At 41.0% G+C, this 25,987-nt stretch overlaps 1 protein-coding gene across 18 annotated transcripts in view; it reads left to right on the forward strand.

The window, feature by feature from the left end:
* The window catches only part of SCRIB (scribble planar cell polarity protein), a 69,561-nt gene that overhangs the window by 17,064 nt on the left and 26,510 nt on the right, over positions 1-25,987 (forward strand). For 15 of the 18 annotated variants that reach the window (XM_031947411.1, XM_031947415.1, XM_031947412.1 and 12 more), the window contains exons 15-27: positions 5,640-5,996; positions 7,165-7,227; positions 11,798-11,887; positions 13,139-13,216; positions 18,673-18,993; positions 19,401-19,481; positions 19,792-20,025; positions 21,459-21,569; positions 21,968-22,144; positions 22,296-22,412; positions 22,741-22,929; positions 24,408-24,518; positions 25,802-25,888. In XM_031947411.1, coding sequence (XP_031803271.1) covers positions 5,640-5,996; positions 7,165-7,227; positions 11,798-11,887; positions 13,139-13,216; positions 18,673-18,993; positions 19,401-19,481; positions 19,792-20,025; positions 21,459-21,569; positions 21,968-22,144; positions 22,296-22,412; positions 22,741-22,929; positions 24,408-24,518; positions 25,802-25,888 — 2,016 coding nt within the window. The remainder of the gene's footprint in view (positions 1-5,639; positions 5,997-7,164; positions 7,228-11,797; positions 11,888-13,138; positions 13,217-18,672; positions 18,994-19,400; positions 19,482-19,791; positions 20,026-21,458; positions 21,570-21,967; positions 22,145-22,295; positions 22,413-22,740; positions 22,930-24,407; positions 24,519-25,801; positions 25,889-25,987) is intronic. The other 3 variants (XM_031947414.1, XM_031947416.1, XM_031947421.1) reach the window with 3 other exon arrangements.

Below are 25,987 nucleotides of genomic sequence, written 5' to 3' on the forward strand. Positions count from 1 at the left end.
GCATTGGCTTTCACCCTAACCTATTAGGGTGGAAGGTTCTTAGAGAACCTTCTCCTGTTGTGTTTCCTGACCAATACTTTTCACAAGCAAGAGGTCAGTTGATTTTGAGAATTTATATGAGATCAGGCCTATAAGTCTTAGGGTTTTAGTGTCAGTTAAAGGGAGGCAATTATCAAACCTCTCTGTCCTTTACTATAGCCAAGAGTCTCCTCATTCTCCTTGCCCCTGGTCCCAACTTAGTTTTTGTTCTGTAGTTGTGTGAGGTTTATTTTCAGGTGGTAGGAGCAGTTTGGGATTGATAGGGCTGGGAGGGGTTGGAAAAGGAGAGTGGGTGCTGAACCAATAAGGCTGGATTGTCGACAGAATTTTTTTAAAATCTTAAGTATTGTCTTTGTCCATTCAGTTCAGTAACTATTTATTAGGTACCTGCTATATGCCATATCCTTTTTTTTTTTTTGGCGGGGGGGCCGGGGGGGGTTCTTTATCATCTCCCCTTCAGAGAAGTCCCAGGTAAAAAGAAATTTGTATTCCTAGTTTTTCCCCTTCCTTCTGAATTTCCAACTCTCCCTCTGCCCCATGCCAGGAAATTGGGACAGCTATTTGCCCTCTTACCACACTCTCCCTGTCCTGCCCAGGTGGACAGAATTCCTTTCAGTTCAGCCAAGGTGTAGCTAGTATTGCTTCTGAGAAACTTGTACTAAACAGCCAAGGGAAAAGAAGGCAAAAATAGCAAAGCAGAAGAATGGCCAAGGCTATAGCAAAGCACATTGTACACATAATTCTGACATAAGTAGAATCTTGCTACAGATGGCATGGTATTCAGGGTTCTGTGCCTCTTTGTATAAATGGACTCTGTAATTGAGAGCTTCTTCTCTTCTTCCCTTCCTGCAATATACCTAGAAGACTGGGTGCTATTTGTAAAAGAGGAGTTCTCACTTTGGGAAACTGGAAGCAACCAAAGAAGTGCCCTAACCTGAGTTGCTTTAGAAAGAAGATGCCCATTTGAAACTATGCTCAAAAATTATCAAACTGTGCATACTCTTTGATTCAGCAGTTTTACTACTGGGCTTATATCCCAGAGATATTAAAGAAGGGAAAGGGACCCACATGTGCCAAAAAGTTTGTGGCAGCACTTTTTGTAGTAGCTAGAAACTGGAAACTAAATGGATGTCCATCAATTGGAGAATGGTTGGGGAAATTGTGGTATATGAATGTTATGGAATATTATTGTTCTGTAAGAAATGACCAGCAGGATGAATACAGAGAGGCTTGGAGAGACTTCCATGAACTGATGCTAAGTGAAATGAGCAGAATCCAAGATCATTATATACAACAGCATTAATACTATATGAGGATCAATTCTGATGGACATGTCTCTCTCCAACAATGAGAGGATCAAATCAATTCCAATTGATCAGTGATGAACGGAACCAGCTACACCCAGTGAAAGAATACTGGGAAATGAGTGTGGGCTACTTACATTTTTGTTTTTCTTCCCAGGTTATTTTTACCTTTCTAAATTTGATTTTTCTTGTGCAACAAGAGAACTGTACAAATATGTACACATATGTTGTATTTTAGATATACTTTAACATGTTTAACATGTATGAGACTGTCATCTAGGGGAGGGGGTGGAGGGAAGGAAGGGAGAAGTTGGAACAGAAATGTTTGCAAGGGTCAATGTTGAAAAATTATCCACACATATGTTCTGTCAATAAAAAGCTATCATAATTTAAAAAAAAAAGAAAGAAGATGCCCTTTCTGGTCCATTCTTAGTGATTCTCATTCCAGTCCTCCTAGGACTCCATTTCTTTTGTTCTTCAGGAAGGTCTTGTAAAATCTTTAGGTGACTTGAGTTAGCCCCTTCTTCTTTTTTTTTTTTTTTTTTTATTATAGCTTTTTATTTATAAGATATATGCATGGGTAATTTTTCAGCATTGACAATTGCAAAACCTTTTGTTCCAATTTTTCCCTTCCTTCCCCCTCCCCCAGATGGCAGGTTGACTAATACATGTTAAATATGTTAAAGCATAAGTTAAATACAATATATGCACACATGTCCGTACAGTTATTTTGCTGTACAAAAAGAACTGGACTTTGAAATAGTGTACAATTAACCTGTGAAGGAAATCAAAACTGCAGGTAGATAAAAATAGAAGGATTGGGAATTCTATGTAGTGGTTCATAGTCATCTCCCAGAGTTCTTTCCCTGGGTGCAGCTGGTTCAATTCATTACTGCTCAATTGGAATTGATTTGGTTCATCTCATTGCAGAAAAGGGCCACGTAACATGGGTAATTTTTCAACACTGACCCTTGCAAAAACTTCTGTTCCAACTTTCCCCCTCCTTCCCTCCACTACCTCCTCTAGATGGCAGGCAGTCCCATACATGTTAAACATGTTAAAGTATATGTTAAATACAATATATGTATACATATTTATATAGTTATCTTGTTACACAAGAAAAATCAGATTTAAAAAGAAGATAAAAATAACCTGGGAAGAAAAACAAAAAATGCAAGCAAACAACAGAAAGAGTATAAATGCTATGTTGTGGTCCACACTCATTTCCCAGTGTTCTTTCACTGGGTGTAGCTGGTTCTGTTCATCACTGATCAGTTGGAATTGATTTGGAGCCTCTCATTGCCGAAGATAGCCACTTCCATCAGAATTGATCTTCATATAGTCTTGTTGTTAAAGTGTTTAATGATCTCCTGGTTCTGCTCATTTCACTTCGCATCAGTTCATGTTAAGTCTCTCCAAGTCTCTCTGAAATCATCCTGCTGGTCATTTCTTACAGAACAATAATATTCCAGAACATTCATATACCATAACTTATTCAACCATTCTCCAACTGATGGGCATCCACTCAGTTTCTAGCTTCTTGCCACTACAAAAAGGGCTGCCACAAACTTTTTTGCACATATGGGTCCTTTTCCCTTCTTTAAGATCTCTTTGGGATGTAAGCGCAGTAGTAACACTGCTGGGTCAAAGGGTATGCACAGTTTGACAACTTTTTGAGCATAGTTCCAAATCACTCTCCAGAATGGTTGGATCCGTTCACAACTCCACCATCAATGCATCAGTGTCCCAGTTTCCCCACATCCCCTCCAACATTTATCATTATCTTTTCCTGTCATCTTAGCCAATCTGACAGGTGTGTAGTGGTATCTTAAGAGTTGTCTTAATTTGCATTTCGCTGCTCAATAGTGATTTGGAGCACCTTTTCATATGAGTAGAAATAGTTTCAATTTCTTCATCTGAAAATTGTCTGTTCATATCCTTTGACCATTTATCAATTGGAGAATGGCTTGATTTCTTATAAATTAGAGTCAGTTGTCTATATATTTGGAAATGAGGTCTTTATCAGTAGCCCAGACTAATTAATGTCACATTGTAAGACCTAATCAGCTTAAGAACAAATGGACATCATGCACATATTGGCAGGGAGGAAAGAGAAAAACACTGGTTTACAGGAGATGGGCTAATATGCTAATAGGGACAGGTGAACTTGAACTTGCTAACTGGAACAGAGAATGGATACACTAATCATTCAACAAATAATTTGCTGCTCAGTACTAGTAAATTGGATGTTCAGGAGAGAAAAAAATTCACAAAGTATCTACTATGGAGAGGTTCACAGTTTGGTTAGTGAATTAAAACCAATACAAATGTTATAATGATTCAGTTAAACAAGTCAAACATTTATTAATGAATGAATGACAAAGATATATAGATATATGAACCACTCAAATACTGAGAGTAGTTGAATCCAGTATTCAAATGTCCAGAGGCTATAGATTGAGAGTAGCAGAAGGCCAGAAGTTGAATCAACACATTTAGAAAGCAGAAAAAAAAGGAGTAATTAAAAATGTAATTTTACCTTAGTCTTACTAGGTATGAGTGATACTCTGCTAGAAATGCAAAGACAAAAAATGAAACTGGCCCAGATCTCAAGGAGCTTATTTTCTACCAGGAAAAACAGCATGTACAAATTAAGTATAGTATGAGATAGATCCAGGAAGGATAGAGCCTCAGCAGCTGGTAGGATAAAGAAAGCCTTTACCTAAGAAGCAGACAAGGATTCTGAGATGAAGAGGGTATGTGTAATGTCAGGAATTGGGGGTGGCTGGGGTTAGTGTCACAGAACTAGTTCAAGGCAGGATTTATCAATCCAGTTTTGTAGAAATGGATAGTTTATGAAAAGGAGTAATGTGAAGTAAGGTAGGTGGGAATTAGATTATGCAGGGACTAGTTAAAGAGCTTGTGGTTTACATTAATCAGTGAGGAGTCACAGAAAGTTTTTAAATAGGTCTTGATCAACAAGCTTTATTAAATGTATACTATATGGCAAGTATTTAAGATTATTTGCACAGTTGTATGGCATATAGATTAGTGAGAAGAAGGAGTAGAAGCTGTGAAATCAATTAGGAAATTATTAAACTGCTTGAGAGGTATTAAGGGTCTGAATTAGGTTGATGGTTGTATGAATGCAGAGAATTCAGAAGATGTGGATTTAGGGGAGAGAGAAAATTTGAGATAACTCCAAGGTGATGAATTTGGAGAACCAAGAACATGCAATGTCTTTAACAGAAATAAGAAAGTTTGGACAAAATGCAAATTTGAGAAGATGAATTCTATTTGGGAAATACTAAATCTTTACAGATGAGGAAGTGGAGGCTCTGAGAGGGGAATTGACTTATCTTTTGTTGCACAGTTAAATAGGTGAAGGAACTACGGTAGAACCCAAGTGTTTTGATTTACAATGCTAGTGATTTTTTTTTTTTTCCTATTCCTGGGAGGAATAGTTACTTTGTATTAAAGATTTTGAATATTTTTGGTGTGAATCTATATTGTAATCTGGAAATGATGAATAAAAAACTTTTTTAAGTGCTTACCAAATGCTAAACTCTGTGCTTTGCTTTTTCCAAGTGCCTTGGGATAAGAGTTACTTACCCTAGACCTAAGGAAGCTAAGCCATGCCAAGCTCACATGTCTGATTCTTTGTGTCTAGATGAGAAAGTGAGAGCTGAAGAGAGAGTGATAGATAAAAACACAAGGAGGGATTAAGGGGCTAGTGCTCCAGAAAGAACAAAGGGATGAAGTATTGGGGAAGTAGAAGAATGGTGCATATGTTTCCCCTGCTCAAGTTTTCCTAGAATACTTTCCTTTGCAACCTTTGTTTTCTTCTTTGGATTGTACTTGCTTGTGTATATTTTTATATCATCTTTTCTACCTGCCCACATATGTGGAGCTTGGGCTCAAAGGCTATGTCCTTCTTCATCTTTAAAGTGTTCTTTGTGCCTGTTGCAGTGTTTTGCACATTACAGGTACCTAATAAATGTTTGTTACATTGACCTGGAGGGTAAAAAGAAGTTGGATTTGGGGATTATAGATTTATAATGAAATTGGTGATAAATTCTGGTATATTAGGGAAAGTATAGATTTGAAAATTTTCGAGAGAAAGGCATAGATTGTGAATTTTTGAAGATATGGAGGAGAGAGAAACGTTTGACATTTACAGCCAGTTCTGTCGCTTCAGAGGGGGTGGTTTCAGTTTGGGTGGGCTCCTCTGGTTGAGAAGGAAGAAAGGCACGTCAGATCCCAAAGTCAGATTTCACATTTCTGGTCATCTTACAGCCCACCGTGCACTTTGCAGAGGACACACTGGTACGGAGTGAAGATGAAGATGAAGCTGAAGAACTGCGGCCCCCACCTGGGGAAAGGCAAAGACTGATCCGGAAAGATACTCCCCATTATAAGAAGCACTTTAAGATCACCAAGCTGCCCAGGCCTGAGGCTGTGGTGGCCTTGCTTCAGGGGCTGTCAGGGGATGGAGATGGGGAACTAGCCCCAACAGGCTGTAGCAATGGCCCCCATGCTCCACACGAGCAGCTGTCTCTCCCTTGGGGTCAGCATGCTGAAATGAACAAGGAAGAGGACAATGAACCTGATGAAGAGAAGAATGGGGCAGTGACTGCTCCACCTTCTGTCAAGGTAGGGCCCTAAGGGCCTGGGTACCCTCAGGGGGCTTCTAAGGTAGGGAAGGCCCTGGAGAATAGCTGCCATGCTGCAGAAAGCCTGAAGGCTGAAAACTTGTCCACACCAGGACTCTTCTTGGGAGGCCTTTGCATCCTAAAGTGGTAGAAAAGAACAAGTAGGGTGGGATCTGCTAGCAACGGAGTACCTCTTTGGTCCCTGGCTAGTTGTATACTGTGAATGATGCTATCCTTTGTTCTGATGTTCCTTACTCATCTGTTTGGTGCCAGCTCCAATTTGCTTTTTCTCCTTGCCTTTTTGAGATTACCCTCTAAGATGGTGCTGGCAGCTAGTTACTTTTTCTCCCCAAACCTTCTGATTTTTGCCTTGGAGGGTGGGATTGGAGATTCTGCCAGTCAATGAACACTTTTAGTGTCTTGCATATGCTTCATATTGTAGTTGTCAGCTGTATGGGAGCAGGGAGGGTCACTAGATATACATTGTCCGTTTGGTCACTTACGGATAAGCAGAGACACATCCCCATGTCTCACTCGTTTAGAGGAAGGCAGAGACATCTGTCCTTGTGGGAGCCACTCAGGGCTAATCAGAGAGATTCTTGTGTTGTGTCATTTATCAGACACATTCCTATTTGGATTTTTACTCCGTGTTGACTGTAGATTTAACCTGCTCTGGCTACTCAGACTTGCATGAGATAACATCTTGATAGCCTGTGTGTGGCTCTTGGTCCCTTGAGCCTTAGACTTAGCACTGTTCTCTCCCTCCACTTGTATTGGCAGCACTAGTCCCCATGTAATCAACAGTCATAGGGGTTAGGGAACCCTAACCTTTCCTTCAGGGGGCCTGTTGCTAGGAGATGGGTCTGTGTTTGGATCTCCCCCAAAGGGGATTGGCAAAGGAAAGAGCCTGGGAAGCCGGCTCTCCGGTGGAGGAGGGGATTTGGGCCCTCCGGCGTTGGTGGCTGAACTCGCACTCTGGCATGGGTGAGCTTGGTGGTTTTTCTTCTCTCCTTTCTGCCTCGTGGAGCTGGTGCTGGAGCAGACGAGGCCCCAGGCAGCGTCTCCAGGAATGACTGTGGGTGTGTGGTGGTGGTGGTGGTGGTGGCGGTGATGGTGCTGGTTTGGGCCCCACTAATCTGCATGCCTCTTTGCTGGTCCTGTCCTAACAGGGGGTGTCGTTTGACCAGGCCAATAACCTGCTGATAGAGCCTGCTCGCATTGAGGAGGAAGAGGTCTGTACTGCTCCTGTTGGGCTCACGCACTCACTCACTCTCCCCTGAACTCCTCACACTGCTTATAACTGGCTACCTGGGGTTCCGGCAGGCCTGCCCTGTTTCTGAGCCTACCATGCACAGTGGTCTGTCTTTCCTTACACCATTTTTCTTCCTTTGCAAATGATCCTTTCTCTCCTTGAAAATCTAGAGTCAGCAGCAGCTGTTGCAGAGTTGGTTGTATGTATGTGCTGGGGAGCTACTGGAGGGAAAGAGGATCAGCATCCCTTCACCTGTTTTTCAGGCCATCATTTTTTGTCCAAACTGTTATGGGAATGATTCACTTCAAGTCTCTTTTTCCTAGTGTTGGGGTCCAACTTTCCTCTTTGGAGCAGGAATCTCCTTTTCATTTTAATACTATGGCTCTACCAGGAATTTGGCTACACAGAGTATAGTTTGAGCCCATTAGCCCTCTTCTGAACATTTTTGACAAAAACAAAGTATCCCTACTTCTCCTCCTTGTTCCCTCTTCACCAGGCTGCAGGGGGAGTCTCAGAGTCCAAGTAGTTCAACTTGTAGCTGAATAGGAACCCTTTCCACAAAATTCCTAATAAGTGGTCATTTGGACTTTGCTTAAAGACCTTTATTAATTGGAAAATTAGTCTCCAAGACCACTCATTCCTTTTTCAAACCTGTTTGGCATTATCCTGCTGTCATAGTCTATTCTAGAAAGACAGTGGGACCTCTTGCAAGCCTTCACTTCTCTCTAGTATTCCTCATCCTTCCTTAAGAGTATTTTCTCTCTCTCTCTCTCTCTCTTTTTTTTTTTTTTTTTTTTTTTTTTTTATCATTGGCTTCTTTCTTTTCCTGGCTACTTTCTTTAACCTTGGTTTCAGAAATGCTTCTTTATCCATTCCATCTATGTCTCCTTTACTGGCTCCTCATCTTCTTGAGCCTTTAAGGCAGGTGTTCTCACAGCACCTCTTCTTTCTCTCTGCTCTCTCAGTAATCACACTGATTCTCCTGGTTTCAACAACTAATTTTCTGTGAATGACTTCCAAATTTTTGTCAAGCCCTTACCTCTCTCTCATCTGAACTTCATACTTTCACTTCTAGTTACTTAAAAGACATTCTCCCTCCTCCCCCCTCCATGTCCCCACTGTCACTACAAATTCAGTTTGTCTAAACCAAGGATATTCTTTGCCTCAGATATGCTCCTCCTAATTTCAAAGTTTCTGTCAGTGGCACCATCATTCACCTAGTGTCACATATTTGAAATTTTGGCATTGTATTTCCTCTGTCTTCATCACTTTTCTTCTCCAGATCCCTATCTCTAATAGAACTCACAATTATAGCACTCTGTATCTCCATGTAGCATTTTGTTTTGTCTCCTCTCTGAGGCTGTAACACATAATATTCTGTGTTATAGTTATCTATATATATTGTCCAAGACTGATCTCTGAACTCTCTGAGAGCAGGAAAATAACTTGATTCAATCCTATTATCTTCCCTAGTATAGAACACAGTGCTTGGGACACTAGCCATTTAATAAGTGTTTCCTGAATTGAATTCACCACCATATTTGCTTAATCAGTCAGTTAAGAAGCAAACATAGTTTGAAATTTCAAAATTTTCTTACACTGCATTAAACTGTGTGCATACTAGAAAATGACAGATTTTAGTCTTGAATTCTGCTTGATTTGTCTTAATGACCTAGTCAGACATTATGTCACTACACAGAACATGCTACTAAATTTAATAGAGGAGGTAGAATTTGAGTGTGTGTGTGTGTGTGTGTGTGTGTGTGTGAAATAGCTTTTTTGGAAGCGTGGGACCATATCTGTGTTTTCATCACTATGATGAATAGTGACTAATGCAACTCTGTACCTGTCCAGTCATAGTTTTTGAAAGGTATCTGGAGTTACAAGATGAAATAGTCATTTCTAACTCTTAGACTATTAGGAGGGCATTTCAAGCATAGGGATTGTTATAAAGTATAGAAGTAATGTTTCCTTGCCACCCTCTTGTGGACTCTTTTTGATCCCTTTCTTCTCCATTAGAGCCTTGCTGATCTAATTTCTCTCTTTTATCTAGTCTCCTCTCAGGCTCCTGATCCAGATTCTTTGTCCTAGTCTTCTTCTCTTAGAGTCCCAACCTTAACAGCCACCCCACATTTGAGTCTAATTCTTAGGGATATTCCTGTACTTCCTTCTCTGAGAGTTGCCCATCTTTATTATACATCCTTCCCTTCTTCCTATTTTGTTTAATTCAGGAAATAAACTCGAAGATCAATAAGTAAGAAGAGTTAAGAATAGGGAGTTGGGGACTTTTTCTATATCTCAGTCCTTTTGTCAACCTATTGTCTCTAATATTAGCACTTCTGAGATAAGCTTTTAAAATTGAGAGTCGTTTTCTCTACTGAGAAGCAGAATGTTACCATGTAGAATAAACAGTAAATTAGGGATGCAAATGTTTCTGTATTCAAATCTATAAAATTGGAAATATAGATCCCTAAGAAGCTAAACAGTGTCACTATTCCTCTTTGCTATCATTTAAGCTATGTTCTTTCTTCTCCACCTCATCCAAATCTCTTTCCATTTCTAATATTCTTTTCTCTCCTCATTACTGTTCTCTGAATTACTGTCCCTTGTTCCATTAATCCAGGGTTACTCTCTCCTGTCTTCTATCCTTGTCCCTTATCCAGAAACTACTTTTTTGCCAATGGGATGTTCCCATGGGCTTGAACAGATTCATCAAAGACTTTGGTTTTTGTTCTTGTGGGGAGGAAGGGAGTAATTTGACTTTGTGTTCTCCTGCTAGGCTCTTTGCCCTGTTCTATCCAATACAATATGTACTGTTTTCCAAGTTTAATGATGAAGACAAGCTTTTGTCCCATCATCTTGTCTCCTTTTCCTGATCACACCAGATATGCATCTCTTTGGCCCATCAAGGACTTTTTTCTGGCTTTCCTTCCTAAGATCAGTTTGTCTCTAGGTCCTTGAGAAATGTCAGCAGGAAATCAGCTTTGTATGTAGAATCTGTTGCATTCATGATTACCGAGGCTGATTAATAAGATAACTCAGGACATTACTGCTGGTGTTGGCCTCTCCCCTCTCCGAAACCTCCAATGTGTATTTGACTTTCCATACCACAACAGCTTAAAGGGACAAACTTATTTGATTTCTTCTTTAGTCTCTTCCTTGAGCTTCCTGTTAAGTAACCTTTCTTTCTGTGGGATTTCATCTTTTCCTAAACTCTAGGCCCATTCTGGTTTTCCATGTTTGAGTCTTAGCTTTCATACTCCTTCACCCCTTATTTGAAGATGATCCTGAGGAGAATTTGAATTTTTGAGCTCCTGTCTCTTTTTCTGTGTGTGCTCTGTGTATTGTACTTGGCTGAAGAAAGATGAGATATTTCAGAAGGAAAATGAAAATGAGGGGAAAATGTCTTGGTCCAGCAAGTACAGATAAAGACCAGGGAACAGAGAAAATGGTTGACTTAATCACCAAAACATATCTGGGAAAGTAAGACGAGGGTATAGAGAATAAGCGCAGGTTTATGAACCTTAGCTTCCCAATAAATAAACTGTTAACTGTTAACTCCTGCACAGTCTCTGAGATGGAAAAACGAGGGGTCTTGTACCTAGGAACTTGCTAGAGTAAAAATTGACCTCAGTACTCCCTGAATATTAGGAGTAGGGGCATTCCATAGCAAAACTATTTTTGTCCACAACTCTTCAGGACTTGGAGTACAGTAATAGTTTTGTAAGCATTTCTAAGAGAAGGGGAACTGTGTGTGTGTGTATGTGTGTGTGAGATGCTGATGTGAGGATTTGATTGAGGTGTGACTCAGTCGCCACTCTGCAACAGTCATTTAAGTTTACTTTGAGCCTAGGAAATGGTCCTATAAAGATCCTTCTTCCAAGAGATGTCACTTTTCAATGGTCATTTCTAGTTTCTCTGTTCATCCCTCTTTATCTTTACTACTTTTTAGTTCTTCCCTAGAAGGTTTCTCTTGCTTGAAAATTCTTAATTCCTAAATCACTATTTCTTCCAACTCCTCTTTGCTGTTGCCCACATGCTCCCCTTGCCTCTCAGATCCTGGGGGCTCCTGGAGGCCTCTGTGCTGGTAGCCTTAGACCCCCAATACTCAGAAGCCTTAGTTCATTGCCCAAAGGAGTTGAGTGGAGAGGCCAGGCTCCTATATCTGCAGAACTTCCCTTGCTAGAGGGAGGCCAAGGTGAGACGCTTGGGGGAGAAGGGAGGGGCAGGGGGAGAATCCAGTCATGTAGGGGTAGAGAGGAGAGTATGTGTCTAGGGGAGTCATAGTTGGGATAGTAGATGACAGCATTAATTATAAGATGGTTCACAGGTGTCTGGAGAGGGAGAATATGGTTACTAGACTTACAGGTAGAGGTCACATATTATCAGGATGCTAATTCTTCCTCACACCTGCCCTGCTAATGCACTGAACGTGCCCCATCTCCCATATGAGACCCTCCTCTACACACACACACATATATATGTGCCTTGCTTTCCTTCCAGTACCTTTCCCTGCTGTGTATAACCTCTGCCTGTAATTCTGCTTCCAGCTGACACTAACAATCCTGCGGCAGACAGGTGGCCTGGGGATCAGCATCGCAGGGGGGAAGGGCTCCACCCCATACAAGGGAGACGATGAGGTAAGGGAGGCCTGGGCTTTCTGTCTGTGACCCACCTTGGGTTGGGAAGCAGGGCCCCAAAGGCTTCCTCCTTTGAACACCCCCTTGCCTCTCTCTCAGACCCTTTCATCCTGTTGTTCTCTCCACTCCCATTTCTTCCTGCTAATCCCCTTATTCCCTTTTTCCTAATGTTTTCTCTTCCTTCACTTTTGTACTCACCCCTATCCTATAACATTTTGCCATCACTTAATAACTTTAGATTTTTATCTCTAGAACTTGAGACTGGGTTTATTTGTTTAAGATGTTTTCTTGTGGTTCAGTTAAGCTGCCAGCATTTGGAAGTATGTATCTTAGTTGTATTTATTGCATGGTATATGCATTTCTGAAATTCCATTTTGTAACCACAAACTTTTCATATCACGTAAAGCCACAGCAAATCTCTTCTTTCTCTGAAATGTAATATTTTATTAAAGCACTTAAAAACTTATTGAATTGGATACTATATTTTAGAATAACTTTTGCCTTTAACTTTTATTTTATGAACTCACTTTGAATCTTGACTTGGCCCACCCAGAGATTGGCCTTATTCCCTTTATCTTTCCCTGGAGTTCTGACCACTCTCATTCAGAGTAAAGGGAAAGTCTTAGTTTTGCTATCTTATACTCAAGATCTACTAAAATGTTCTGAGCAGTTGCCTTTAGGATTCCCAGGAGAATGCTCTTCCTTGTACCCTCTTTTATGATGAAAGAAAACAAGGGAGCAAAGCTGCAGTATTATCTCTGTCAATAGCAACAAAGCTCAGTGATTAGATTCCTTATTCTAGAAAGATTTTCAGTTCCTTGGTTCTTCACTTCTCGCTTAATTGGTATCTCACCTCCAGACAGTGGCTTTCTATCCTTCTGCCAAGTTTGCTTCTGACAATAGTTTTAGTTCACAACTATTCACACTTAACTTTGCAGAAAAAAATGTAAGAAACCCTTAAGACTCCCTTATGCAAAAAAAAGAATTTTTAACATGCTTTTTTAAGGAGGCAAGAGGTTTAAACTGGTTTCATGATATGTCTACTGCCCCCTATTCCTCTGCCTCTTTGGCCGCTCAAGTAAAGCTAGTAGAGGGGCCTAAACAGATAGAATAGAGTGATATGTGGTGGTGTCATGGTCTCTTTGAAGCCTTTTTCTCTCTTGCTTACATGTAAACTGAAGTGTCACCCTCTTCTCTCTTTAGCTCCTAGAAGATGACCCCATTTCCCAAACCACTTTCTCTTTTCTTCAGGGCATATTCATCTCTCGAGTGTCAGAGGAAGGTCCTGCAGCCCGGGCTGGGGTTCGAGTAGGAGACAAACTACTAGAGGTGAGGGATGGATATATGAAGGGTGAGAATGTGTTTGAGTATGAGTATGCATTTCTTTCTAAAGGCATATTACTGGGCATTCCTGCATGTTCATATGCACGTATTGTTTTGTCCCTCTCCATTTTTCTATGGGAATGTGTCTCTTTGTGTCTCAATCCATCAAGTCTTGCCTTGAGCATCTTTGATTTTGTTGAAAACAAAAAAGTTTTAAGATAACAGTCCCTACTCTTGGGGAGTTCCAGATTTGATGAGTTATGACTAAGGCATTACAATAGTTTGTTAATCTGGATACTAACTACAAATGCTCTCAGAGTCTGTGTAGGGAGCAAGTCTCTTGGATAAGAGAAGTGAAGGAAGAATTCAAAAGGTATGAACTAGTCCTTTAAAAGTTGACTGACCTATGGATAATAATAGCTGATATTTAATGTATAAAAAAAGCACATCATTTGATCCTTATCATAACCCTGTGACATAAGATGCTATTTTTATTCACAATTTATAGGTGATGAACTTAGGCTCCAAAGTCATATCACACAGTGATTGCAATGATAGAATTAAAGTCAAGAAAATATAAGTTCCACAATCCTTGTTCTCTTAGGAGCTGCTAGATTTCTCTGAGCCTCAATTCCTTCATTAGTAAAATAGGAATGAAACCTTTATTGCCTACATTGCAAGATTGTTGAAAGCCTTGAATGAGAACCTAAGTGAAGTGCTTTGCCAACTTTAAAACACTGTTTAAATGTCAAATATCATTGTTGTTATTCAGTGACTTAAGCATTTTGCAAACCTTGAAGGGCAGTAGAAGTCTAAGTATTGTTAAGTAATTTTCTTAGGCTCATGCAGATAATCCAGGGACTGTAAGGAGACCATTCTATTCAATAAAAAGAGATGCGAGGTTTAGTAGATTTTTAACTCACTAAGTATCACAAGTGTGATATGGAAGCCAAAAAATGAGTAGAGTTTTTAGGCAGTGTTGAGGGAGAGCAACATAGAAAGTATGTGGATAAGTTGGAGAGGTGACCAAGAGGATGAAAAGCCATGTAACTAAGCCTTATTAATAGTGGTGGAAAGAATGGAAGATGTCTAAAATGAAGAAGATAAGATTAGGGTCCTTATAGTTGCTTTTAGGTATTTGAAGGACTGTCAAATGGAAAAGATCCTGATCTTGTTCTACTCGGTCCTAGAGTAGAGAACAAGAAAAATTTTCCAACATTTTGAGCGATTGAAAAATGTAATGGGCTGGTTTGGGAATTAACAGGTTTCCTGTCACCTTTACAAGCAAAAACTGGATGACCACTTGTCGGGCATGTCAAATATGTTGTTGTTTTTGTTTAGGTACAGTTTGGACTAACTAGGTATCATCTAAGATTCCTTCCAACTTGAAATTCTGTGATTCTGTTTTTATAGCCAGTAGGAATTAGATTTTGTTTGTAGCAGGGTATTATAATGAAATTAGGCTTTAAATAAAATTAACATGCCTGTGATCTATAACTTGAATTGGAGGGGTAGAAATAAATTGAAAGCTGTAGAAGTTATTGAATAATATGGTGGTTTGGAGCTGGTTTAAGTTCTAGAAATGGGAAGTAATTGATGTAAGAGACATTTTGAAGGGGGAAAAAACAATAGGATTAGAAGTATGTAGGAGATAAAGCCAAAGATTACTTGAAAATTTCTTGAAGAATGGTAGTGCCACTAAAAGAAATGGAGCAGTTTCCCATTTCTGTCTCTTGATTGCTTCTCTGTCTTCTTTGTTGCTTCCTCATCTTCATTCCATTTTTTAAATTTAAGTAATATCTAATCCACAGATCCCTTCTGCAACATACTTGACAAGTGGTCATCCATGCTTGAAAAGCTTTAGTGAAGGGGAACCTGGTAATTCTCAGGGCAGCCCAATTCAAATCATCAGAAAATTTTTTTTAGCAGAGTTGAAACCTGCCCATTCAGCTTTAATCTCTTGTTGTTCGTTCTCCATTCTGGGGCTTTCTTATCTCTCAAGACCCTGCCCCAGCTCCTTTTCTCACCTTTCTCTACACTCTTCCTTTTAGCAGCCTTTGTCTGTTCTCAGGGATCCATTTGTCATAACTACACAGATTTCTCCCAGATATGTCTGGGAGCTTGATCTTCCACCCAAACCTCAGATTTAAGCAAGTCTCCAAATTCTTATGGGTCATCTAGTCAGTCAACAAACTTATATGTCTATATATGTTTGAGGCCCTGCAAATACAGACAACAAAAACTCAACACTCCTTGCCTATATTCCTATATATGGAGCTTATATTCCATGGAGAGGCAGTATGTCCACATAGGGGAATATAAAAAGTTCAAGATAATTTTGGAGGGTTTAGGGGAACAAGAAAGATTTCATGTGTTTGAACTCAGTTTTGAGGGAAACTAGGAATGCTTAGAGAGTGGCATGAGGCAACATGACTAATATGGAAATATGTTTTACATTATTGTACATATAACCTATATCAAATTGTTTATGAAAATATCTTAGGAAATGGGGAGGGAGAAATTTTAGAGCTCAGTATTTTTTTAATGAGTGTTAAAATGTATAAATAGGTGTAATTGGAAAAAATAAATACACTGTTGAAAAATAATTTAAGTAAAAAAAAGTGGTGTAAAGAGAGAATGCATTACAAGCATAGGGGACAGTCTTTGAAAGTGCTCAAAAAAAAATGAAGGCCAGTTTCATTGGGGCATAGAATATTTGAAAAGAGCAATGTTATCACTACCATCTGGAGTTCCCATTATGACCTCAAATCCAAAATCATTTGTTTTTTTCTTCCTGTCTTTCATTTCCCATAATAAGCTTTTTTCCTACAACATCCTGAATGTTGCATGAATACAACATCCTAGACTGGGTAATTCTTCCTCTTTACTTACCATATAGAAATGGTTCTGCCTTTTTCCTTGCTTCCATTGGAGAGTTCCAGGTCAGACAAGTTCCACAGAAAAATGCATACTGCTTCGTTTTATCTCTAAATAGCATTAATTTTCTTCAGGGCCCAGCTCAGCCTCCTTGTTAGGCCTCTCTTAATTTCCCCAACTACTATTGGGAAAAAAGAGTCTATTTTTCTCTTTTGTATTGTGACAAGAAAACTTCTTCTGTTACAGAATGCAAGTCAGGAAAAGATTTATGAAAGGCATCAGTTGACATTGAGAGAAATATGTCTGCCTCTGTGGGGCCAGTGGACTTCTGTATACAGAACATTTTTTTTTTTTTTTTTTGCTCTTGGAAAGGTTTTATTTATTTATTTATTTATTTATAGCTTTTTATTGACAGAACATATGCTGGGTAATTTTTCAACATTGTCCCTTGCACCTCACTTCTGTTCCAACTTTTCCCCTCTTTCCGTCTACTCCCTCCCCTAGATGGCAGGCAGTCTCATACATGTTAAACATGTTAAAGTATATCTTAGATACAATATATTTGTGCAGATCTGTACAGTTCTCTTGCTGCACAAAAAAAATCGGATTCAGAAGGTAAAAATAACTTGGGAAGAAAAACAAGTAGTCCACACTCATTTCACAGTGTTCTTTTGCTGGGTGTAGCTGGTTCTGTTCATTACTGATCAGTTGGAACTTATTTGAATCCTCTCATTGTTGAAGAGAGACATGTCCATCAGAATTGATCCTCATATAGTATTGTTGTTTAAGTGTAAAATGATCTCCTGGTTCTGCTCATTTCACTCAGCATCAGTTCATGTAAGTGTCTCCAAGCTTCTCTGTATTCATCCTGCTGGTCATTTCTTACAGAACGATAATATTCCATAACATTCATATTCATGAATGTATATATAGGTGTAATTGGAAAAAATAAATATACTGTTGAAAAATAATTTAAGTAAAAAAAAAAGTGGTGTAAAGAGAGAATGCATTACAAGCATAGGGGACAGTCTTTGAAAATGCTCAAAAAAGAAATGACCAACAGGATAATTTCAGAAAGGCCTGGAGAGACTTACACGAACTGATGCTGAGTGAAATGAGCAGGACCAGGAGATCATTATATACTTCAACAACAATACTATATGATGACCTTCTGATGGACCAGGCCATCCTCAGCAACGAGATCAACCAAATCATTTCTAATGGAGCAGTAATGAACTGAACTAGCTATGCCCAGAAAAAGAACTCTGGGAGATGACTAAAAACCATTACATTGAATTCCCAATCCCTATATTTATGCCCACCTGCATTTTTGATTTCCTTCACAAGCTAATTGTACAATATTTCAGAGTCTGATTCTTTTTCTACAGCAAAATAACGTTTTGGTCAGGTATACATTTTAATATATTTAACATCTACTGGTCATCCTGCCATCTAGGGGAGGGGTTGGGGGGGGTAAGAGGTAAAAAATTGGAACAAGAGGTTTGGCAATTGTTAATGCTGTAAAGTTACCCATGTATATATCCTGTAAATAAAAGGCTATTAAATAAAAAAAAAAAAAATGCTCAAAAAAACCACACAATTTATCCAACCATTCTCCAATTGATGGACATCCATTTAGTTTCCAGTTTCTTGCCACTATAGAAAGGACTGCCACAAACATTTTGGCACATGTGGATCCCTTTCCCTTCTTTAATATGTTTTTGGGATATAAGCCCAGTAGTAAAACTTGCTGGATCAAAGGGTATGCACAGTTTGATAACTTTTGGAACATAGTTCCAAATTGCTCTCTAGAATGGTTGGATCCGTTCACAGTTCCACCAACAATGTATTAGTGCCCCAGTTTTCCCTCATCCCCTCTGACATTTGCCATTATTTTTTCCTGTCATCCTAGCCAATCTAAGAGGTGTGTAGTGGTATTTTAGAATTGTCTTAATTTGCATTTCTGTGATTAATAATTTCTTGGAGCATCTTTTCATATGGCTAGAAGTAGTTTCAATTTCTTCATCTGAAAATTGTCTATTCATATCCTTTGACCATTTATCAGCTGGAGAATGGCTTGATTTCTTATAAATTAGAGTCAATTCTCTATATATTTTGGAAATGAGGCCTTTATCAGAATACAGGACGTAATCTTGAAAGTACTTAGAGTACACAGCATTCATGATGCTAGGTTTATAGCTGGTCAACCTTTGAGTCACTGGCCTTGGAGGCAGTTTGTGCTATGTCAGGGTAAGGAAAAAAGAGATCTTTGGGCTACTTGGAAAGTGTGATTTTATATTAGCAAAGGGATTACAGAAAGTCATCTCCAGGATAATACATCATGACCAAGTAGGGTTTATACCAGGAATACAAGGCTGGTTTAATATTAAGGAAACTATTAGCATAATTGATTATTACAATATCCAAACTAACAAAAATCATATGAAAGTGTAATTTCAGTAGAATGGTAGGAGTGGAAGACAAATGCAAAAATTAAAATGTTTCAGTAGAGCAATAAGGATGATAACTATGTCACTTTCTGTGTCTGTTGTTCTTTGACTTCTTTTTTATCCTTTCTCCCACAGGTGAATGGTGTAACCCTACAAGGGGCTGAGCACCACGAGGCAGTGGAGGCACTTCGGGGTGCAGGTGGGGCAGTATTGATGAGAGTCTGGCGGGAACGGATGGTGGAGCCAGAGAATGCAATCACAGTCACTCCTTTGCGCCCTGAGGATGATTACAGTCCCCGCGAGAGGCGGGGGAGCTCCCTTCGTCTGCCTGAGCCTTCTAGCCCTCCTGGCCCTCCTCGACAACGGCATACAACCTTCCTGGTCAGAAGTGAAAGAGGCCTTGGTTTCAGCATTGCTGGTGGCAAAGGCTCCACACCCTACCGAGCAGGAGATGGGGTGAGGGAATGAGATAAGATGGGAGACTGGGATAAGAGTGAAAAGCATGTGCTGGGTAATGAGGAAAGAGGGGGAGGCTGAGAATGGAACTGTCACTTTTCTTATATTCCCATGGAGCCTGAGTGCTGAGTCAGGAGCTGGGAATAGTCCTAGTGACATTGGATCCCCCTCCCCACCCCACCCTCGAGGGTATTTTGGGACTGTGATTCAGAGAAAAGACTTTCCCAAAGCTCTTTATTGGGGGAGTCAGCTGGAGAGTCAGGGAGGGAAAGGAGGGGCTGGAATGAATCTGAGCAAGAGAAGGGAAGGCAGAAAATGGCCTCTGAGATTAAATATGATTACACAGTTGTGGGAAAGGAGGGTGTGCGAGCTACAGAGCAGTGCTAACCCTTGTGTCCTCCACCCAGGGAATCTTCATCTCAAGGATTGCTGAAGGTGGGGCTGCCCACCGGGCAGGCACATTGCAGGTTGGGGACCGAGTGATCTCAGTGAGTGGCCAGATCCCAGGGATCTCTTCTTCCCTCAAAACTTGCCCAGGGGTGCTTGGGCATTCTCTGTCTCTCTGCTTTGGGATCGCTAGATTGTCGGGTAGGGGTGTGGCTGCATTGAAGGGCTGAACCAGCCCGGTTGTGGGGGAGGTCTGTTGGAGCCTCTGGCTGACCTGGGCGGTAAGAGCTGGGACTGTCTCTTCAGCGCTGCTTCTGTCTGTTCTGGCCCTTGGACAGGGATATGGGGTCAGGGACAGCTGTCTTTTCTTCTCTGGTCCCTGATCTCTGTTCCTGGGGGCACTTCTTCCAGATCAATGGGGTAGACATGACAGAGGCCAGGCATGACCAGGCAGTCGCACTGCTTACTGCTGCCTCCCCCACCATCACGCTGCTGCTGGAACGAGAGGCTGATGGGCCTCTCACCCCTGCCCCGTCACTCAGCTCCCCTTCACCTCCCAGCCCTGTCACACCCATGGCAGTTGGGGAGCCTGGGCCCCCTTCTAACCTCATGGCCACCACTCTAGAAGGACCATATCCTGTGGAGGTGAGGAACCCCGAAACCTCCCCTTTCTTTGTCTCCCCAGTCCCTACATGTCTTTTATTTCCCCACCCACAGTCTTATTTTCTAATTTCCTCTGTCTCCCCCCTGCTTAGGGTTTCCCCTTCACCTGCCCCACTGTCCTTTATTTCTATATCTATATCTTCTGGATTTTTTTTTTAAAAACCTGCTAGCATCATCCCTGTGATATACCCCTTAGACCAGGATTTTGTCTGGGGAGGATTGTAGTCTAGGGAGGCTATGTTTATTCTCATATCCTTACTCAGGTAAAAGATATCACACATTTCTTGTTCTGTTTAATAATTAATAGTGACTTAGAGATTTACTTAAAGTTTTTGAATCTCTGTTTTCAAATGGTACTAGTACTCAGCATAATTAGTTCCATACATTTGCTCTCCAGAGTGTCTTATTGTTTCACCTAAAATCCACTCCTCTCACACATAAGGAGGCATGGTCCTAATGTCTGCAATTTGATGAATGAGCTGCTCCTTCCTGACCTTCAGATTTTTATAGACTTAGACTCACTCTAGCTTTAGGCTTTCAAGATTGGAAGGGCTGAGATTCTTTGATCTGTCTTCATATGTTCTTGTCATATCCATTATTCTTATATCCTACCCACTATTTCCCTCTCTTATGCCTAAATCACTTTAACATTCAGACTATCCCAGACTGACCTCTTATATTTTCCTTGAGGTTTGGAAACCAGACCTACACGCAAATCCCTGATGTATGAAGAGTAGATAATATTTCTTTTCCATGTCCCTCCCTTATAGTGGCCAGTATTTTTGATTCAGCAATCCAGTGGACTGATGATGTTGGTCTTGAGGAAGTAGTCCCAGATTGAGAGTTGGAAGATAGTTTTGAAACTACTAGTTCTGAAGCCTTGAGCAAGTAGCTCACTTCAGACTCCATTTCTATGACCCTTTCCAGCTCACTATAGCTTTAATGTCAGAAGTTTCCAGTGGCTCCTAAATTCCCCTCTTATAACAAAGAGTATATTCTTTTCATCCCATAGTTGGGATATCTTTACCCTACATTGAATCAAATTGGTTTCTCTGCCACTCTGAAGCTCTTTACATTGGTGTTTATCTCCACTGGATTAACATTTCACTTAGAAGAGTTTATTGCCATTCTTGTCAGTCTTGGAAATTTCATTGTGCAGTCTCTCTTCTAGATTATTAATAAAATAAGTCTTGTTTTGTCTTCCCTTGTCCAGAGAAAGCTCTAACTCAGTATATCTGCGTCAAGCACTTTATTACTATAAAAGTGCTAGAGAGGTGTGAGCTTCTATTAAGCCCATGAATCGTACTTATCCTTTGTATTATTTTCTCTAAGATGCAATCCCCCATCTATGAATAGCTATAGTCTTCCATAACTACCCTATCAAAATTTCTTCCTCGCCCCTTCGATATCTCCAGGAAATCTGCCTGGTGAAGGCTGGTGGGCCTCTTGGGCTGAGTATTGTTGGAGGCTCTGACCATTCCAGTCACCCATTTGGGATCCAGGAACCTGGTGTATTCATCTCTAAGGTAGTGGGACTAGGGGGGTGGGGAAGGAAGTTGTGTCTATGGGAGGTGGGGTTGTGTTTCTCCCTCCTTCACACTTTCCCATGAGGATCACCCCATGCAACCCCATGTAGGCTTGTCAGTGCTACATGTGATGAGAGGGTAGCATTTGCCAGTGGTGGACATATGTGCCATGAGTAGGGTTGAGGGATATCTGAATGTGAGATTGCTGAGGAAATAGCATGTCTAGATCCTGAAGCTAGAGTAAAGTAGGTTCAAAAAAGTCATAGACCATTTGAAGCTTCATTCAGCCAGGCCTGTGCAAGGAAGTGTCTCCTTCCTGGTTTCCCTCATCTAATTCCTGGCTGCCCTATCCCATCGGCTTCGTGCTGCCCTGTACCTCTACTGTTGTGTTCTGCCAGGTGCTTCCTAGGGGATTGGCTGCTCGAAGTGGGCTGCGTGTGGGGGACCGAATTCTGGCAGTGAACGGGCAAGACGTTCGGGGGGCTACCCATCAGGAAGCTGTGAATGCCCTGCTCAGCCCCAGTCCTGAGTTGTGTCTGCTGGTGCGGAGGGATCCCCCCCCACCAGGCATGAAGGTATGCCTCTCCAGCCAGGCTCTAGTGGATCAGGGACAGAAGACTGAGCTTGAGGGTAAAAGGGAGATGTGGTGGTATGGGAGCTATCTTTAGAGGATACGATCTCCAGATGGTTCTGTTGGGCCCTTTTTTTCATCCCCTCTGCCTTTAGGAGATCTGCATTGAAAAAGCCCCTGGGGAAAAGCTGGGGATCAGCATACGGGGTGGGGCCAAAGGTCATGCCGGCAACCCCTTTGACCCCACTGATGAAGGTGTCTTCATCTCTAAGGTAAGAGCTCCTGAAACCTAGAGAGATCTTTTACCCAAACAAACATCTTCAAGATCCAAGAAAAACCAAAAGGTTTTTCTGCCTTACTCTTCCCCACCAAACCCTCAAGGAAAGTTCTTCTTCCCCCTTCAACCACATCCTCTTCTTACATTGATAGTTTACTTTTCCTGCCCTGTGTTCCCTAATGTCAAAGTCTGACTCTTTCCCCGTGTCATATGTTGTGACATTTTCCATTGATACGAAACACTTGGCTGTCTGCTGGGTTTTCCCTTCATCTTTCTGATATACCTACTCCAAATCTCACCTTTCCTGTTCTTTTTCTCCTTAGGTGAGCCCAGCAGGGGCTGCCGGGAGGGATGGCCGTCTTCGAGTGGGGATGCGGCTGCTAGAAGTGAATCAGCAGAGCCTGTTGGGCCTGACACACACTGAGGCAGTGCAGCTACTGCGTGGTGTTGGAGATGCCCTCTCAGTGCTTGTCTGTGATGGCTTTGACCCTGTCGCTGCTGCTGCTCTTGAGGTCAGTTACCCAGGCAATGACATGGGAGGGAGATCCTGATCATTTAAACTCTCTGAGGAACTTCCATTTTCAGTCTGTAAAATGGGAAAGAATACCTCTGGCAGATACTTAGTGACCAAAATCTCCAAACAGGACTTGAAATCATCAGAGTCAGCAGCCCCCAACCTGCTCATGAGAACAGCATAGATCCAGTGTCCCTCCCTCAATATATCGTATTCCACACTGTCAATCTACAGCCCAGCCATTGATTCAGATTCTAGTTCACTCACACCCATTAGGCTTCCAGTGATTCTTGATGTGTTAGAATGGGCAAGTTTGGCTGAAATAGACAATGATTTCTAGAAAGGAAGATTAGAGCCAGATTGTGAAAAACTTTTAAATGCCAAGCTGAGGAGTTTGTATTTTATCTAAAAGGAGAGGGGATTCCCAATGGTTGAGCCAGGGAGTGTCATGGTTAAGAAGTTTATTTTGGGATCTTGAATTTAAAAAGAAGCCAAGCTGGAAATTAAGCACCTAATTCAGATTACACTTAATCCAGACTCAGTGGAAAGAAGGAGATGGAAGTGAAAGGTTTTGGAAAAACTTTGTAATTGCTTTGATATGTAGGGTGACTCTTTTGGAAGAGTTGGAATTTATTCTTGGTTTGGAGTTGTCTGGGCTCAACACTCTTGGGCTGACTTTAGTCTCAGAAAACTGTCAGTAGCTATAGGAACTTCTCTTCCTGCTGTTAAAGACATTCCTGTCACCAAATTCAAATTCAGCACTTTTTAAGCATCTGCTATCTACAAAGCACTGTGTCAGACATTCTGAGCTCTAGAGCCTTTCCCTCAGAGAGCCCTTTATCTTGTGTACACTTGTAGAAGAAGTAGCTTAATACATCTGAAATAGGAAGTAGGATAAAGGACAGGCTTCTGAGGAGCACCTGGCTCTGCGGCTCACTCAGCTCCATCACAGTGTGTTCTATAACCTGGACCTAGGTGTGTCTCAGTTTCTTCCTCTCTAAAATCAAAGGGTTGGGCCCCAAGAGATTAGCCTTAGTTATGTTAGGACCCCTTGTGCAGTCTTGGGAAACCTGTGGCCTCCTGTTCAGAATTTGGTTTTTAAATGTACAAAGTGGACGTGGAGTCAGGAAAGATCTGAGTCTGAATTCTTATCCACATGAAGCTTTGCAAGTCATTAACCCTTTGATCTGCAATTTGGGGGTAAGAATTATCTATCTCAGAGATGAATATGATTGAGGTACTTTGTTAATCTAATAGTGTAATATTTTCTTAATAGATTAAGGAAATTTTTTTCCTTAAATGAAGCTGAATGTTTTAAGGTATCAAAATTTACCAGGTACTCAATACAACTCCCCTTAAAGTTTACGGATTTGTAGTAGTAACACATCGTTGCAGTAATATTTACCATGACTTGAGGTCAATTGCAAACCATTCTCTTCTGGAGCTGGGTCCTCACATTTTTTACTTTTTACTCAGATGTCCCCAGGTGTTATTGCCAACCCCTTTGCTGCTGGTATTGGACGAAAAAACAGCTTGGAGAGTATCTCATCTATCGATCGAGATGTGAGCCCTGAAGACCTGGACAAGGTCAGTATGCCTTGTAGTTAAGCTTCCCCTAGGGTGCCTTGAGTGGCCCACTTCCACCCACTGACTGACATGAGTGAGAAGGTTTTCTGATGACTTGGTTGAGTATTGAGTCAGAGTTCTGTGATTATCCATGGGGCTGCTCTCAGGAGACATACTCAAAACAGAAAACTTGGAATCAGTGATAAATAAGGAAGGTAGATTCAGGTGAAATCCTCAGAGCTATTTGGGAAGGGAACTTCTCCATCCCATTCCCTGCCCTTCTTATTGTCTTCTCTCTCAACCTCCTAATGTATTGGCTTAAATAGTCAGTGCTGATTTGGGACATGCTGAGCCACCTAACTACAAGCTTAGTTTCTCTTCTTTGACCTCTGGTTTGTATCTGTCTGTCCATCGGTTTTTCCCTCTCCTTCCGCCCCCCAATCCTTCTCTCTCCCTCTTCTTCTGTCTCTTGTCTCCTTTCTCTCTGTGTCTGTCTCTCCCTCCCTCCTTTCTCTCTGTCTCTGTCTCTTTCACACATGTGCATGCACAGGAGTTTTGGAAAGGACCAGGAATGTCTCTGCCCTTGCTTTTGGCCTGCAGTTTCTTTGCCTTATCCTTCATTGACTTACACACTTAAATGTAATAAAAAAATCTCTGAACCAGAATTTTTTTAGTTGGAAAGGAACCTAGAAAATAGAACATCCAACTCTTAGCTGAAAGGCATTCCTTTGACAACATTTTTGATAAGTGGTCATCCAGCTTTTCTTTAATGACCTCCAGCAATGGAGGAACTAACTAAATATTTGTGATTTCATTATTGAATAACTCTTAACTGTTCAGAAGTTTTTCCTTATATTGAGTTGAAATCTGTAACTTCTTATTTCCTCTAATTCTTCTGAGACAAAGTAGAGTAAAAAAAATTTTTTAGTAGAGCAATTCCTTTTTTTTTTTTTTTCCCCCTGAGGCAGTTGGGGTTAAGTGACTTGCCCAGGGTCCCACAGGTAGAAAGGGTTAAGTATATGAGGCTGGATTTGAACTCAAGTCCTCTTGACTTCAGAGCTGGTGTTCTCTCACTGTGCCACCTAGCTGCCCCACCAGGTAAACTTTTATAGTAAGTCTGGGCATATAAAACCAGAATTAAATAATCTCTGTTCTCAAGGAGCTTTCCTTCTAGGGAATACAGTACACAAGCATATCTTCTGTTTTATTCTGGATTGTAAGGTTTCTAAGCTCACCATTCTGGTCTCTTTTATAGTTCTTTCTCATAATAGACACATGTATATTTTCTTTGGATTTTCTTGCAGACTCTTAGTCCAGAACCATTGAGGCTAGATTACCGAACTCTGGCTGCTTTGCCTGGGAGCAGCAGTATCCAGAGGATCAATTCCAGGGTGAGTGATTGCTGTTTCTCTTTGTTTTCTAGTACTATAGCACTTTCTCTCTCTCTCTCTCTCTCTCTCTCTCTCTCTCTCTCTCTCTCTCTCTCTCTC

This window comes from Sarcophilus harrisii, chromosome 1 (assembly GCF_902635505.1).
Source record: "Sarcophilus harrisii chromosome 1, mSarHar1.11, whole genome shotgun sequence".
Taxonomy (NCBI): Eukaryota; Metazoa; Chordata; class Mammalia; order Dasyuromorphia; family Dasyuridae; genus Sarcophilus; species Sarcophilus harrisii.